At 34.9% G+C, this 17,891-nt stretch overlaps 1 protein-coding gene across 1 annotated transcript in view; it reads right to left on the bottom strand.

The window, feature by feature from the left end:
* Positions 1-223: 223 nt before the first annotated feature.
* Positions 224-17,891, bottom strand: part of LOC107653802 (cullin-2) — an 18,144-nt gene continuing 476 nt past the window's right edge. The window contains exons 2-21 of the mRNA XM_016440633.1: positions 15,829-15,973; positions 15,173-15,275; positions 15,006-15,100; positions 13,017-13,122; positions 12,755-12,837; positions 11,206-11,302; positions 10,460-10,570; positions 10,072-10,234; positions 9,817-9,941; positions 9,605-9,712; positions 8,233-8,292; positions 7,959-8,087; positions 7,522-7,608; positions 7,225-7,377; positions 6,039-6,116; positions 5,836-5,902; positions 4,930-5,132; positions 4,707-4,808; positions 3,788-3,904; positions 224-934 (exon numbers count right to left, since the gene is read on the bottom strand). Coding sequence (XP_016296119.1) covers positions 803-934; positions 3,788-3,904; positions 4,707-4,808; positions 4,930-5,132; positions 5,836-5,902; positions 6,039-6,116; positions 7,225-7,377; positions 7,522-7,608; positions 7,959-8,087; positions 8,233-8,292; positions 9,605-9,712; positions 9,817-9,941; positions 10,072-10,234; positions 10,460-10,570; positions 11,206-11,302; positions 12,755-12,837; positions 13,017-13,122; positions 15,006-15,100; positions 15,173-15,275; positions 15,829-15,947 — 2,238 coding nt within the window. The 5' untranslated portion in view covers positions 15,948-15,973 and the 3' untranslated portion in view covers positions 224-802. The remainder of the gene's footprint in view (positions 935-3,787; positions 3,905-4,706; positions 4,809-4,929; positions 5,133-5,835; positions 5,903-6,038; positions 6,117-7,224; positions 7,378-7,521; positions 7,609-7,958; positions 8,088-8,232; positions 8,293-9,604; positions 9,713-9,816; positions 9,942-10,071; positions 10,235-10,459; positions 10,571-11,205; positions 11,303-12,754; positions 12,838-13,016; positions 13,123-15,005; positions 15,101-15,172; positions 15,276-15,828; positions 15,974-17,891) is intronic.

Here is a 17,891-nt window from a genome sequence, read left to right as displayed (position 1 = left end):
ACAATTAGTAATCTACAGTAGATTAAATTATTGACTAAAATTTTCATCATGTTATTAGTAATCAGTAAGTGACTACAATTTGTAAGTAATCTACCCTGTACTACTCATAAATATGATCTTTCTGACATGATTTGAATGCACCATTAGAAAAATGCTAAAAAAAAAATTATTTGCTTCACCTTTAATATTGACTGACGATGAAGTCATTCTTAAAACATTTACGAAAAAAGTGTGTTTTTTATTTGTTTATTTGACAAGCAGCAGAATCATGTTTGTCACCTCATATTTGTTTTTTATATCTTGAAAGTAAATGCAATTATCAGTATACCGGTTTTATTACAATAGTTCTTTGACTTTGATACATTAAAAAAAAGAATACACACAACAACTGCAACGTGAGAAAAGAAAGTGTGGTTGTTTTTCGGCCGTTTCTCAAACACTTCACCTGTTTTGCTCTATGTGATGCATTTCATTCGCTCGCTTTCTCTTGTACGATTAAGTCTAAAAATGTATTATCCTTTTACGTTCGAGTAGCTATAGGCATTTTCTTTTTTCATAGACGCACTTGGCGTGGCACTGGTGATGTAAACAGCATAAAATCAGAAGGGGGCGGGATGGGGGTGCTTTTGATGACTGTCCAGCTACTCGGAGGCCCTTTTTAACAAAGATGGAGGCGCAGAGTCCCGATTCGATCCGATGGTTGAGTGCCGGAGCCAGCCAGAGCCGAAAATAAAAGACATGTTTACCGTTCACGCTTAACGGCGTTTTTTTGTTTATTTTCTTTCATTAAATTAATATGTTTTTATGCGACATAGCTGTATTCGTCCGCAGAGCTCTGGCTTCGCTCGATGTACTGCTTGTCGATAAGAACCTCAATGCACTTCTTGATCATGCTGATACTCGGGTTGAATCTCGCTTTGGATTGGTTGATTACCTGCAAGAATAAGCACACACAAACAAAATTAGGCTGCTTATATTCGGGACAGCACACACTCATATTGCTGTTATCTTTTCTGCAGTATATAGTACATGTGAGAAGACATGAGTAATAATGCTAAAAATTCAGCTTTGCATCACAGGAATAAATTGCATTTTACAATATATTCAAATAGAAAACAGTTATTTCAAATTGCAATATTTCACAATATCACTGTTTTTATTGTATTTCTGTTTGTATATCAAATAAATCCAGTCTTGGTGAGCAGAAAAGACTTCATTAAAAACATTTAAACATCATAATGTTTCCGTGACAACTACTGTATTACTACATTTCCAGTTCTGGATGCTGATTGGTCAATACAGTGATTATATATATATATTTTTTTTATTTATTTTTTTTTATTACTATTTTCTCTGGACTTCTTCACAGATCCCTGGAACCCATCTTGGGACTCCACTTTTGTTTTATTTATTTTTAATAATAATAAGAAGCATAAGTTAAATGTATACAGTTTGCAATATGTTAATGCTCTGATCATAACCTTACATTCAGATATATGTTCTGTGCTTTCGGTGTCTGATTATAAACTTGATAATAATCTCTGGTTACAAGGACATTCTTGAGAATTGATAAGTACTGTCTTGTCACGATTGACCCAGAAACTAAGGATTTTACTTTTTCAGCAAAGCTTGTGGACAGATTAAAGTTGCAGACTCTGTAATCCATATTTCCACAGTAAGATCAGCCTTCCTGCAAGATAAAAAAGCAAGGCAAACCTGCCTCGACTGCACCACTGTGTTCTTGATGTACTGTTTATATTACAATGAATAAATAAATGCTGGACAGGATAAATTGTTATTTAATAAACCAACAAATTGAAAGGTTGAGCGCTGCCATTGTTATGAGCCATTTTCTGGCAGAAGATGTGTTTGTGTTTGATGCTGTTTGTTCCAAATCAATGAGAAGCACATGGACTAACAGAGAAATCCACACACAGTCACACAAACACTGGACAGCTGCAGGAAGAGCCCATAATCAATCTATTTCATAATTCACACCTGCGTTTGTCCTTGCATTTACGGTAAACAGCTGAAGAAATGAGTAAATGTTTTATGTCATTACCACAGCTTTGACTAATCTGATCAATTTATTTTGATCAAATTACTTGTGGTTTTGCATGGAGTAATACTTTAGTTATGAAAGCCTGTTTAAACCACAGCACAGAAAAAGGCAATTGTGACTTTTTATCTCGCAATTCATACTCACGGTTCTGAGAAGAAAAAAAAAAGAAGTCAGAATTGTGAAATTTAGTTGAGCACCTGGAGAACACTTGTGAAATATCAGATTATGGTATTATGCAATTATTTCAAACTCATGTTTCTGATTTCCCCTTATAGTTAAAAAACGTCATTGGTGCAATGTGTCAATGCGCAGTGATAACACAGAACAGGGTGAAACAGTAGAAGAACAAAATTTGCATGTAACATTTGTAATTATAATGAAAAATTCAGGCCAACTCTGAACAAAGTTGAAATAGATCCCCAAAAAATTAAGAATATATATCATAAAGAAAATAATGAAGAAAATAAAATTTGTCATCTATTTTAGGGTCATTATATATCAAAAATATATAATATGTTTTAAGATTATTTTTTGTTTGCACTGTGACCTTATTTTAAGAAAATAACTCACATTTTCCCACAAATTATCATTATTGTAATATAATAATTATTTTAATAATAAAGATAAATCATTAAATTTGCAAGTAAACATCATTGTAGTATTTGCTGAGCTCAATTTAATTTCCTGTATGCGGATTTTAACCAAATCTGGTCAGAAACAATGGGCCTCATTCATGAAACATGAGCAGAACGATTTTTTTGTGTAAATCATTCAGAAAATCGTTCTGACGTAAATTTTCGGATTCATGAAAATGTTCGTATTTTGAAAATGTTAGTTGGTACGAAAGCGCGTGTAAATGGTGCATAAAACATTCAAACGTTCTGTATTCTTTTAGACAAACTGATGACACTGCATTTTTATGAACTATGTATTAGAATGATATTTAACGAGTTCAATTGCCCTGCCCTTTTTCACCAGGCTAAAAACGCTCTGGTGGACACACGTTAATTTATTCATTTATTGTTAGGCATATAGCCTATTAGTCTCTTATGCATTTATGCTATATAACTTACCAAACCTGAGAATCGAGTCCAAGGATTCCACACCATTCCTAGATACGTTATTTGCGTAGCTGTAATTCATAGGCGGGGAATATGCTAATTGTGAATGAGCGTGCATGTGCCCCTATTTACGAATGATTGGAATTCATTAACATACACACATTTAACTATAAAATCTGACCTTTACGAAGTATTTGTGAATCCAGAGGAGAGTTTTCGGGAAGGTCCGTTTTACGCGTAAATTACTCAGAATTTACTCCTATATTTACGAATGTTTCATGAATGAGGCCCAATGACTTGATGTCATTGATGATCCCAAAACAGGCTTCTTTTTCTTCGTGAAAACTAAGTGAAAAATATCTTTTTCTTTTGATTTTGGGATAAAATATGACCCAGATCACCCATGTGCATAGCTAGGGGAAAAACAGTGTGAGTTCAGAGCCAAACGTGTGTGTTAGCAGTAAAAACAGTCTCCATCACAGTATTCTTGTGTAACAGGCCGGAATGGATCTGATTACTTGTGCACAGAGTCTGATCTCTGCGTCAGGTACCACACACACACTCCTGTACACCTTACACACTCGCTTTAGCGTCTGAAGCCACAAATTCAGATTTGAAACTGAAAGGCTGCAGCGTTAGCAGACGAGAGAACCTATCGTCTCACCTCCTGTATGAGAGCGTTGTGTCTCAAGACTTTCCTGGCTTTCATAATCCTCACTATAGCAGCCTGTAAATACATTTTCCTGTCTTCATCCACGGCACTCCTCGTCTGTTCCAGCTCCTGACGCACACAAATAACATCACAGCGTTTATACGACTAGATGTATAACAGGATCGACCCAGGACATCTGCTCAACATGTGCTGGGGGATTTGTCAGATTTTATAGAGGAATTTGAATGTAACGTTTTGCCACAATTAATATGTTTTAAATCAAGGAATCGCTGTCTTTAATAAAACCCTAAAATTAGACAAATGCATTGACCTAAGAAATATTTAGCGTTTTTCTTATTTTTAGTGCTGCCAAGCGATTAATCGCGATTAATCGAATCCAAAATAGAAGTTTTTGTTTACATAATATATGTGGGTGTGCTGTGTATATTTATTATGTATATATAAACACACATATACAGTATATATTTTGAAAATATTTATATTTAATATACAAACATTTTTTTTCTGAAAAATATACATGCATGTGTGTGCATTTATACATACATAATAAATATACACAGTACACACAGACATATGTAAACAAAAACTTATTTTGGATGCGATTAATCGCGATTAATCGTTTGACAGCTCTACTTATTTTATATTACTTCTATACATATAAGATACGTTTAAGACAAGTTTGTACAATATGTGTCTTCATATTTCAGGCATCTTTTCTGCAAAGATATTTTGAACTTATTTTTCACGTATGCTGCACTTGGAATAGATCTTTAACCAGATTTTGCATGTTTTGAATGAAGAGAATGTTACTTGAATCATGTTATAGTTATGTTAAGTTAAATATTTAAATGGTTTTCTTGAATTGGTCAAACGTTACGATTGAATTTTCCGCCGCATCGAGTCTCTGTACCTGTGGCGTGTCTTTCTGCATCGATGTTGTGATCTTGAACTTTGTTCTTTTACTGGTGAAACTCATAATTAGGGAAAATGTGGATTCGGCTTCGATCTCCTCCTGGAGGAAAGGAGAACGTGGGAGTCTAGTTATGATAAATCAATTAACAGTTTGATGAAAAGTCAAGCCACAGATGAAGCTGATTTGCAAACACCTGTGGCCTCGCTGATCTCAGACTTACTTTCTGCGAGTCGTGACTGATCATCTTGACGTCCAGCAGGGATTTAATGGTCTTCTGGAGCTCCTTCTCGTTCATCTGCGTGCTGTCCTGCAGTTCTTTGTAGCTCACAGTCTCGCTGTTGTTGAACGCCAGCAGAACGGCCATCTGATAGGTGGTCACCACCGCCACGTAGGGCTTGGACAGATAATTCATCTTTACCTCGCCTGACACAAACAAGAACCAGTGTTGTTAAAAAAATAACTTTTTGTTAACTTAAATACAAATAAAATATTTGATAAAAAGAAATTAGATGCTGCTTCAACCCTTTCTCTGGCCATTATAATAAAACATGCTGTTTTCGCAACTGCCCCTTTAAGACTTTATTATGTAAATTACCTCTGTTATTATTGGCTTATCATTTTGCATGTAAAATAAGCAGCAAAATCCTTTTATATAAATGTGGGCAGTCATATGTTAATCTTTTTCCAAATGGTTGTGATGTCAAAATAGAGGTCATTTCTAAATGTATTTAATTTCATTATTTTAATATTTTAATAATTACTTATTACTTCATTATTTGGGGGGGCTTTTCTCAGTTAATATTGATATATGCAGTTAATTACAATAATTTCATTTTTTTTAGTCAGCATATCGTTTAAAAAATAAATTCACTCCATTAACAGTCCTAATATTATATATTTACAACTAAAATTAAACTAAATATCTAAACAGAATATTTTACAAATAATTGAAATGACAACTTTAACTAATATTAAAACTGAAAAAAATAAATAAAAAAAATAACAAAACAAAAAACTAAAATAAAATAATAAAACAAAACAAAATCAAATCAAATCAAATCAAATCAAATCTTTCCGACGCCAAATTTTCGAAGTGTAGTGTATGTCTCTATATGACCGACTTTACCTGTGCAGAGATAATGCAGCCAGGTCAGCTTCCTTCCGCTGAAGTGCTGGTTATAAAACAACTCAAACTGCAGAAAGAAGACATCCGTTAAATCGGCATCACCTACTTTCATAATGAAGTGAAAGGGGATTTTACATGCTCAGCTCTCAGTACATGAAGCAAGCTTTGCTCGTGTTTTGGAGCTTGTTGACAGGGCAGCTTACCATTTGTACACTTTTCTCCAGCTCCTGCGGGATGGCAAACGTGGAAGAGGGGACATGTGTGAGGGGCCACGCGCCTGCCTGAAACACATACGAGCACATGTCAGCTCACACAACCCAGCACATGATCAACACATGGAAAATAGTCATATTCCACATTATTGTAGCTTTCCACTTATGACCATTTTTCACCCTTACATTGACCCTTTTATATGTCAATGACCTCTGTTATGCCTAGCTTACAATTCTGCATCGAAATGAGTAGCAAAACCCCTTGATATATATATATAAATGCGGATAGTCGTATTTATTTAATTAGTTTTATAATTTAATAAATGACTTAATTATTGAAATAATTACTATATTATTGATATTATTGTAATTATTTGCATGTGTGTGTGTACACATAACCCAATAATAACCCTAACCCTACATATATAATTATTTAATTATGTATATAATTATTACTATATAATTATGACATAATTTATATTAAACTTCTTAATGTTTAAACTATGTATTCATTTAAAATGTATTATTAGAATTTTTTTTAAATCAGCATACAATGTAATTTATTTGACTATATGATTTGATTAAATAAAAATCCATTAACAGCCCTAATATTATAGACAAACTTACGTTTTTGCATCTTTGTTTCAGTCAATTTGGTTTGGATTTTTTGCCTGTTTTATAAACTATAAATCTGACCACTTACAAAAATAACAACACACACTTCTCAATATAGCATTCATATCCATAGCACAAACGTTTTGAGACGCTATGTGGCAAAATAATTATCAATTATTGATTTTTTTTTTTTTAATGTTATTATATTTAAAAACAATATTTAATAAAACACACATATACATACATACACACATACATTATAAATATATATATATATATATATATATATAAATAATAATTAATAAAATATTTCCTTCTCTTACCTGTAATACATAAATCTGGAAGCTGATGCCCAGGTCCACGACAGTCTCCTGGGTTTTGATAAAGTTACATAATGTGTTTTTCGAACAACCTAGTATGAGAGCCTGTTCTAGTACACCCCCAAAACAAGATCAAGACTTTGTAAAAGAGCATAATAGGACCCCTTTAAGCTTTACTAGACGTTATGTGGCAAAGTAATTGTTACTTATTCAAACAATGAATGCTTCTCCTTCTCTCTTACCTGTAATACATAAATCTGGAAGCTGATGCCCAGGTCCACGACAGTCTCCTGGGTTTTGATAAAGTTGTTGAATTTGTTGTTGAGGTCGGTGCTGACGCTCATATCAGTGTACATTCTGTGCAGTTTGCTTGTGAATTCATAGCCACACGCTTGCTGCGAGGCAAAGGACAGGGGAGGGAACCGAGAGCGAGAAAAACAATGAAAGGTCTGCTCGCTTTAATCACACTGTGAATGTTCATCTGTGAACATTTTTACACACTTTTCAAGAAAGACGACCATGTGAGAGACTTGCTGTACCTTCAGTTTGTTGATCATGGCTTCCTCTGAGTCCATGGATAATGAAAGTCCATGTATTAACCTCTTTGCAAGCATTCTGGCGTAAAACTAAGAATAAACAACAATTAAAGAGAGAGTAAAACAAGGAATTACAAAGTACTGCCCACAAAATACTGAAAACACCACCCGTACCAGACACAAAATGTAAAAAAAAATCTTAAAGGAAGGAGGATGAGTAACATTTGATGACAAACATTGATGTTGGCTTGACAAAGCCTAACCTGGAAGTATAAAAATAAAAAGTTTTAACAGCTTAAAGTTTGAAGGTTTTAATGTCAGCTAGACAGAAAGTAAGTCAGATAAAAGAAGGAAAACATACAAAATCCCATTTTTTTCAGCAGGGTGATTTTCTGTTCTCCTTCTACTATACCTGTAGATAAATCAAGTCATGGCCTCACCTTCTGAAACACATCTTTGTCATCAATGTATTTGAAGACCGTGATGAAGCTGGTCAGTTTGTCCTCCACTTCATTCTCCGTCATTCCTTTTGCAGATTTCTTCAACAGATTGTCACAGTACTTAGCCAGCTGTGCCACAGCACGAGAAACACCGGCAAAGAGGAAAAGCAGTGTTAACGTTCTGACCGTGTGTGTTCATTAGCTTCATTCAGAGTTTATTTAGTCATCCTGATCTAACGTTGGCAGTAGCTGAGGATAAACAGTGATTACACACCAGCTCAGGCGCTTTGCAGATGGATTTGGGCTCTCTGTAGTTCACTACTGAAGTCAAGGCCTGGAGGGAAATGAGCGATAAAATCACAAACCACAAACTCCAGTGCATGCATTCTCACATAAACAATCGCATGCATTCTGATCCCAGATACCCCCTACTGGTATAAAAGGGAGAAGGGTGATGAAGTTGGTAATATGCGGGTGCTAAGTATGTGTTGTGTTATGTTATGTTGTTATGTTATAGTTGCATTATATTACATATTAAAAATATCCATGCTTGCATTTGTATTGTTTATATTGATTAGTCAGAGGAGCAGGTGCAGCGGACGACTTATTTCACTGCGCTGCAGAGCCGAGAGATTCAGAAGATCTTTCATCCCGACAGCCATTATGCTGTTTAATAGTTCTTGAACACTTTACCTCTCTTTTATTGTTATTTTTTTAGTGTAAATTTTACAAAACAATGGATATGTTGGGGCAATGGGTTTCGGGTATGCCTTGGTATTTATTTTATTCATCTATTTATTTGTATTATTGGATTTGAAGGACCAGGTATAACATTTAAGTCAGTAATTCTAGTTGATTACTATTTATTTTTAGGATTATTTGTATTTTTATATGTATGTCTTTTATGTATTTATTGAGTGTTTGCTTGTCTACGGTGTTTTTGGATATGTGTGATCTACTGGATCATTGAATTTTGAATAAAGTATTATCTATCTATCTATCTATCTATCTGTCTGTCTCTGTATTGATATTTTACTATCATTAAATGCATCATTCATCCATTCATCCATTCAAAGTATTGATGCTTTTACTATCATGTTATGTATTATATTGCATTACATTATATTATATATTAATGATTTCTATAATTGCATTTGTATTATTTCAAAGTAATTATGTTTTTAGTTATAATAACTGTTATAATAAGTTATTATAACTGTTTATAGTTATATTTTCTATGAATAAATTCCATAATTACATATGTATTATATCAAAGTATTGATGTCTTTACTATCATTGTTATTTATTATATTACATTATATAGTAATCATTTCCATTACTGCATTTGTATTGTTTCAAATTATTGATGTTTTTACTATCATTATGTTATTTATATTACATTATATTACATTATATACTACATATAATTGCATTTGTGTTATTTTAAAAGTATTTAAGTTTTTACTATTATATTATATATTAAACATTCATAATTGCACTTATAATATTTCAAAATACTGATGTTTTTACTATCATTCTGAAATATGGAAAAGAGTAACATAATGAGTAAGTGTGTCTAAATGTTTGCTTGGTACTGTATATACACCTGTAAATCCTTTATAAACTGCGTTGAAATGTAAATGTACCTTATCAAGCGCACTCATGAAGTGTTGGTCCCCATTCAACACTGTGTTAATCAACTGGACAAATTTACTATGAACCTCCAACACTGACTCTACAAACTGGGTTGGCATCTGCAGGACAAAGATCAGAGGAAAACATGCAATTAATGCTATATACAAACAATTCTGTACATAAAGCTGTTTTATTTAGCTATGCATCATTTTTAGACACTTACGTTTTCCTGAGAGAGGTTACTGGTGGCTCTGAGACCCTCATCGTGGATGTGGACCTGGAGCTCCTGGATCATGTGAGGTAAGCCGCTGGACACGGCTCGCAGTAGCGTGTACATATTCGCCATATCTGAAACCAAACAAACCATCAGGACGTCCTACAGTTATAACATGCCAACTGAGACACATACGTACAAACATGAATCCATAAGCCGAAAGTGAAAGCTCAAACGGGTTATAAGTGTAACTGAAGTGCTGACCGTCTCTCTTTTCTTGTCTGATGATATTTTGACACTCTCCGTGCAGGAACTGCAGGTGATCGGCCACCATCCTCTGCTGACATTCATGGATGACTTTGGCGTAAGAGCTGGGGTGCAGATACTTCCGACATCTCACCTCTTCGTCTTTCAACCGGCCTAAAACCTGCCGAATCAGAGAACATCAGCCACTTGCCAGCTGAGTAAATTAAGCAACTGTTTAACTCTAGGGGAGTTGGAAAATGAGCCTATTTTCAAAAATAGGGGAGTGTTCCTTTAAGATCACCAGATATCAAACAGCAACATGCGAAACAGACTGAATGATCAGAAACATGTTTACGTAATTGGTCAAAATGCAAAAGAGGGACAGGTTATGGTTACAGCATCTCACCTTCTCCATATACTGGGAGCAGTTGGACTCCTGCAGTAGATTGGAGGCTTCCTGTTTGTAATACTCTCCGGTTTTTGTCAGGAACGGCCCCTCAAAGATCTCCTGATAAAACTGAGTAAAGGAAAAAAAAATGGTGTGGCCTTCAAATGAGATGCATGATTGCTGATACACAAACTCTGAGCATGCAAATATGTACACAAATGTTTGCGGTCTGTAAGATGTTTTTGAAAAAGTCTCTGCAGCTCACCAAGGCTGCATTTATTTGATCAAAAATACAGTATTGTGAAATATTATTACCATTTAAAAGAACTTTTCAATGTGATTGTTCAAATGTAGTTTATTTCTGTGATCAAAGCTGTATTTTCGGCATCATTACTCCAGTCTTCAGTGTCACATGATCCTTCAGAAATCATTCTAATATGCTGATTTGCATTTCTGATTATTATCAATGTTGAAAACAGTTGCACTGCGTCATATTTTTGTGGAAACCGTGATGTAATCTTTTGGAACATTAGAAATGTCTTTACTGTCATTTTTGATCAAATTAACGCATGCTTGCTGAATTAAAAATATTATTTTTCTTTAAAAAAAAAAAATTTGACAAACTTTTAAACAGTAGAGTACAAAATTTTTTTTTTTTTATATTTACATCAAATATTACTGAAGTTTCATGATTGCACAAACTAAAAAAAAAGAAAAAAGATCAATGACACATAAAAAAAAACAACCTAGACAGAGACACTCACCTTTAGAGGAAACTTTTTCTTGTACTGTTCAACATGAACAAAGGAGTTGATAACCCCATGGATTACTTTCTGATTTGGGTCCTCCCCACTTCGGTCGCTATGGAAACAACATTGAAACTGAATAAGTCTGCAAATGTATCCTCAAACAATGTATACTGAAACAACTTGGGTTCAGACCATGCAATCATAGAAATTTGATGGAAAGTATTTGTGGTACCAAAGACTTCTGCCATAGATCATTTTTAGTTTGTATAAACAAACCGTAAACGCATTTACAGTAATACACAACAGAAACTACAGGCAAATGGGCAGAATGGTTTAAAAGCATAAACGTGAAGCTTGTATTTTTCTACAGCACTTGTTTGAGCTAGTGTGCAAATTAAAGGGGTCATATGATGCAATTTCAAGTTTTCCTTTCTCTTTGGAGTGTTACAAGCTGTTCGTGAATAGATAAGATCCCTAGAGTTGCAAAGACTAAAGTCTCAAACCCAAAGAGATATTCTTTATAAAAGTTAAGACTCGTCCACGCCTTCCTAAAACGCCTCGTTTAAACGCACCCCCACATACCTACGTCACGATGTGGGAAGATTTGCATAACGCCGCCCAAATGTTCACGCAAAGAAAGAAGACGTAACTTTGATTCTCACTGTAGTATTGTTACCGCCGCCGCCGCCATGTTGTGAAGACGCTGTGTTTCGTTATGAAAGCGAAACTACTTTGTTTGGTCTTGCATAGAGGAGAAACAATAATGTACAGTATGTGGGAAAATAATGAGTTTTTTTAACCTTAAACCGCATAAACACATTGCATTACACCAAATACACAAAATAATGTTCTTTTTAGCAGAATCATATGACCCCTTTAAATATTTTCCATAATTCATGACTATCCATTTAAGCCAGTCTTAGGCCCTGTCCACACGAAAGCGGTTATTTTTAAGACCGCAGCTTTTTCTACACGGTTAGGCCATTCGTTCGTCCACACGCAAACGCAGCACCAGGTCACTGAAACCGAACATTTTTCAAAACGCCTGCCAGGGTGAAGATTTTCAAAAACTTCGGTTTCAATGTTATCGTGTAGACAGCGAAACCAGAGTTTTTGGCTTGTGACGTCGGCGCCTGCGCTGTTATCTCTGCCTACTGGAGACTTTTTCAGGCTTCTGATTGGCCAACATGGCTTTACGGTTGAGATTATATCGCCACCTGTTGGTTTGGCATGCGCTTGACAGTGCGTCACAGCATGCGTTTGCGTTTTCATGTGGATGGTGATTTTTTTTAAAACGGAAGAAGGAAAAACTCAGGAAAAACTGTATAAAAATACCCAGGTACGTGTGGACATGGCCTTAGATGATGATCTAAAATCTTTAAATAGATTAAACAGTTAAAATATCCAATATTGGTTGAAAAGAAAAGAAAATATTTATTGAAATGTTATCTTTTTCATTTTATTTAATTTAATTTTATTATACATTTTATTGAAATTAATAAAAATGTTTTGGGTTAAAGTATTTAACCAGAAAACATTCCTTCTCTTTTCAAGTTTAACTTACTTCTTGATCTCTTTCAGAAGCATCCCGACCAGCATCGGCTGAAGGGGCTCAATCATTAGCTTCCGCCACATGTCAAGTGCAAGCTAAAAACAACAAAACAAAACAAAAAATCTTACAAAACTTTACTGTTCATGAAAGAATAAACACCACAATTTGACATTTGAAATGTGCATAGCTTAATATCCAGTCTGTTTAGATTTAGAAAAAGGTTCATATGCCACCAGCTTGTGTCATAAGATAATGGTTATAAAACCATGCATACCTCTCCAATCTCCATTAAGGGCTCATTCATATCCACTCCTCCGTATCCGTACTGCAGGTCTGCTTCGGTCAGCTTGTTCTTCTTAATAAACTGTGTGTTAAGGTACCTGCGGGAAATTCATGAAAACACTCAGTTGCTATCATTTTAGATGAATAAGTGCGTGTTGATGCACAATAAAGCCACAGGTGACGTCAGTTCAATAGCTGCTTGTTTCCACAGCTGACCAAGAGCAGCAGGACAGTGATGGGGTTCAGTCCAGCATGATGAAATCAAGCCCAAACTGACCAAAGCCCTTGGCGAGGCCGAGGTCTGCGTGCCAGAGAAACAATACCTTGTGCACTCAGAGTACTGCATGAGAGCGAACCATCAGAACCAGTAATAATGAAATGTATGATTGCAAATAAAGCAAAAAAAATATTGTCCCCAAGTATTGCGCAATATCCCTCACCACAATCCCTCAACCAACAATATTAAAGTCTAGTGAGTGTGTGTTCACAATGGCATTCTAACGCACTCTTACCAAGAATGTATTATGCTTACTGTGCACAGATGTGCTGCATGCACAGAATAACCGGATTACCTACTATTACGTTTGCCAAAATGTGCAGAACACAACAGGCACACTTCAGGGAATACTGTATGATCCCACGGTGCAATGCTTCACTTGCCATTTCAACAGTTCCTAATGAACTAAAAGCAACATCAACTGTGATTTTAATCTCTCTTTAGTGGCATATTCGTTTGTTACATCAAAAGTTCACACAATTTTACACAAAACTAGATGAAGCACTGCAAAACTACTCTATTACTTTAAGTATTTATCTCTGATATGACAACTAGATTGAACTACCATTCAAAAATTTGGGGTCAGTAAGACTTTTTTTTAAAGAAATTAACACTTTTATTCAGCAAGGAAGCATTCAATTGAACAAAAGTGACAGTAAAAACATTTATCATGTTACAAAAGCAAATCAGCATATTAGAATGATTTCTGAAGATCATGTGACACTGAAGACTGGAGTAATGATGCTGAAAATACAGCTTTACATTACAGGAATAAATTACTGTTTGAAATATATTAAACTAGAAAAGTGATATTTTAAATTGCAATAATATTTCACAATATTACTGTTTTACTTTTTTCTTCTTCATCAAATAAATGCAGTCTTGGTGAGCAGATTAGACTTCTTTCAAAAATATTACAACTTTTACAGGCCCCAAACTTTTGAACGGTAGTGTGTACTAAACACTAATATACTATAGGTTTTATGTTACTACTTAATTGAAATTGACTGACTTTCTTAAGCTAAAACCCAAGAAAGTGTTAAACTAAGGTTAAACATAAAATATCAATCATCTAATTCTTTGACATCCACTCAATCATGATAGAAACATTTTTAGACTATTCTTAAATAAGCATTCACCATTCAAGTATCACACCAGCATTAACACAAACACCATTTACCAACCCAGAAAAACTCTAAAGTCAGTGCAATTTGCTTGCAAAATTAAAAGTGAACTAGCGGTACCAAACAGAATTGCAAAAGTAATGACTGTTTCCAAATACAGCAGGTTTTCCAAACACTCCTCATGAACTGCTTATGTGTAGTTGTCTCTGGGACAGTTCACCCAAAAATGAACGCTCTGTCATCATCTACTCATCAAGCCGTTGAGTTTCTTTCTTCCGTTCAACACAAAAGAAGATATTTTGAAGAATGTTGGTAAGCAAACCGTTTCAGTTCCCATTGACTTCCATAGTATTTTTTCCATACTGCTCGGTTAACATTCTTCAAAATATCTTTTGTGTTCAACAGAAGAAACTCATACAGTTTTGGAACAACTTGGAGGTAAGTAAATGATGACAGAACTTTCATTTTTGGATGAACTATCCCTTTAAACTTGGCAAGGAGAATTGTATCACTGAAAAATATTGCACACATCATCTTTAATTTCCACAAGAGTTCCCTCTGGAACAGTAGCTGAACTCACCTGTATAAGCAATCCATGTACTCAGCACCTTTGCTGTATTCCTCCCAGTATCTGTGATACATCACCAAAACCTTCTCCTCCGACTCCAGGACTCTCTGCAAGACACACACCGCAATGACGTAACAGTTAAACCGTGATGACACTGGCCTGAACCACGAGCATCTTACCTTGAACAACTGCCGGACGTGATTTTCCAGAAACACCTTTGTCTCAGTGTACAGTCTTTCCCCTAAAGGCTCTGGATACGCAACACACAGCGCATAAATGTCACTGAAACTCCTGTTAAGGAGATTTTAATGCAGGATGCATGTAACTTACACTACTGTTCAAACGTTTGGGGTCAAGAAGATGCCATAAAAACTTACAATTTAAAAGAACTGATTTCTTATTTATTCCTGTGATGCAAAGCTTCAGTCCAGTCTTCAGTGTCACATGATCTTCAGAAATCATTCTGATATGCTGCTCAAGAAACATTTCTGATTATTAACTTCACTATAATGATTCTTTGATGAATAGAACGGCATTTATTTGACAAAGAACCTTCCGTAATTTGAAATGTCTTTACTGTCACTTTTGATTACTTTAATGCATCCTTGCGGAGTATTAATTTCTTTTAAAATCTTACTGACCCCAAACTTCTGAGTGGTGATGCACATATAAAGTAGAAAGAAACGAAAACAAAACAAATATGCCTTTGCGCGCTCATAAAAAGATTTGTTAAACAATCTGATTACAAGAAACGAGGGGGAAAAGAGGAAGCAACAGTTTCATTGCACATCGCTGTAAGTCAGGACAGATGTGTCTCTACTAGAGTGCAGGATACGAGAAGCGGTCGTTCCATGTTGCTCTCTCCACGTAATCAAGCATCACAACCGCTCTGATTGTCGTCAGAAGCTTGTTCCACGTCTCATCGAAATCCACCACCCGCGGTTTTAAGGACATGGTGCGCGTGGCTTCGGCTTTAACTGGGGGAAAAGACATGAAAACTAATTCATTACATCATTAGTGCTGTTATTGTTAACTTAAACCCAAAATAAATCGTAATAAGTTGACGTTGAAGTACTAAATGTGCTAAAAGTAAAACTGAAACCAAAAGCTAAACTAATGAGAAAAGCACATAACAAAACAAATGACCAAAACTGAAACTAAAACTAAAATGAAACCTATATAATACAGTATATATAAAATACAAGCGAATTAAAAAGATGAAAAGGGGTTTTCAAGCATCAAAACAAATACAAATTTAACATAGCTTTAAATTGTGTTTTTCTCCCCATATATTAGAATGGGTTTAATTGTATATATTAATTGCATATACCAAAAAAAATCATACCAAAATATCTCGTCAGGCATATTTAGATCAAGAATCATTAGATGACATTAAAAGGCTCCGTTTAGGGATCACAGTGCAGCCCACAAAATACTAATGATTTGTAATTTATCATCTTTTCCAATATCCTTCAAACAACTACATTTTACCCATCTGTCATCAAGACATTTTCAATCATTTAAAATAGAATAAAATTTAGTATGATAATTTTTTCATTTTATTTTATACACTTTTTTTCTTTTATATTAAGTATGTCATTTCATTTTTACATAAATATATCTGTAACTCTAAAGGACGATTGAACATTATTTCACCCATATTTTGGCATTTTAGTTTTCCCTTAATAATAAAAACCTTCATTTAAAAACTGCATGTTGTGTTCACTTGTGTTATCTTTTACTAATATTTAAATTTGTTTGATGATCTGAAACATTAAAGTGTGACAAACATTGAAGTGTGACAAACATGCAAAAAAATAAGAACTCGGGAAGGGGGCCAACACTTTTTCACACCACTGTATATATACACATATACACATATATATACTATTTTTTTATTTTCACAAAAGTTATTTGAAACATTAAAGCAGACACTTTACTCGTATTTCATATGCATTCTATGCATATAAATTCACTTTTGCAAATCTTATTTGATGCAGACACCAAAATGGGATGCCTCGTCTTTGACTCATAAACAAATACATTAATAGTATATAAATATAACACAGAATCCATGCATTTGCATGACTTCTGCGAGTTGAACTGCGTGGATGAGCAAATGCATTTTATAGAGATTGCTCATAGAAATAGACTGTGTGAAGTTCAAGTAAACAATGAGTGCAAGTTTTTTCATTTTCATTTATTTTACATAAACCTCCCCGTTCTCAATATTTCAGCAGCACTAGTATCTCCCAATGAAAACCACACAAGGTTTGTGTATACGGTGTGAGATTTCATCTGACAGGTCTGTCTGGAAGAGTTAGAAGACATGCACGTCTGGCTTCTACACTAAACCACCACAAACCCAGCAGCAAAGCTCACTAACAACAACACATTCAATGAGAAATTAACTATTAGAGTAACTGATTGTCTTCATAAAGACTTCAGAGGTCCATAACCTCAGTGTCAACATCCAATACAGCTGTCAAACCATATCGTAGTATAAATATCACCTGATCTACACAGCAATCTCTCCATAATTAGCCAAAGCAAATGAGTTTACATCTCCAACAAACCCACATCACAAATAATTACTTGATCTAAAAGAGAGTCACCCCCAAACTGCAGAGGCCTAGTTACACATATCATGACATAACTGCATGAAAACAGACGCTGCTGGGTAATTATAAGCACATATGATTGAATAACAGCTGTGTATTGTGGTAAACAAACACACACACGCGCGTGTTTACAAGAGATCGGTGTGTGTTTGTGACAGAAACACAGTGTTCTGGAGCTGAAGCAGAAGCTAGCGTCTGTGCTAACAGGAGCGCTGCTCATTCACACACACACACACACACACACACACACACACACACACACACACACACACACACA

This window comes from Sinocyclocheilus anshuiensis, unplaced genomic scaffold, assembly GCF_001515605.1.
Source record: "Sinocyclocheilus anshuiensis isolate Anshui unplaced genomic scaffold, SAMN03320099.WGS_v1.1 scaffold79, whole genome shotgun sequence".
Lineage (NCBI taxonomy): Eukaryota > Metazoa > Chordata > Actinopteri > Cypriniformes > Cyprinidae > Sinocyclocheilus > Sinocyclocheilus anshuiensis.
Note: the sequence above shows the minus strand (reverse complement) of the source record. Positions and strands in the feature narration are given on the sequence as shown.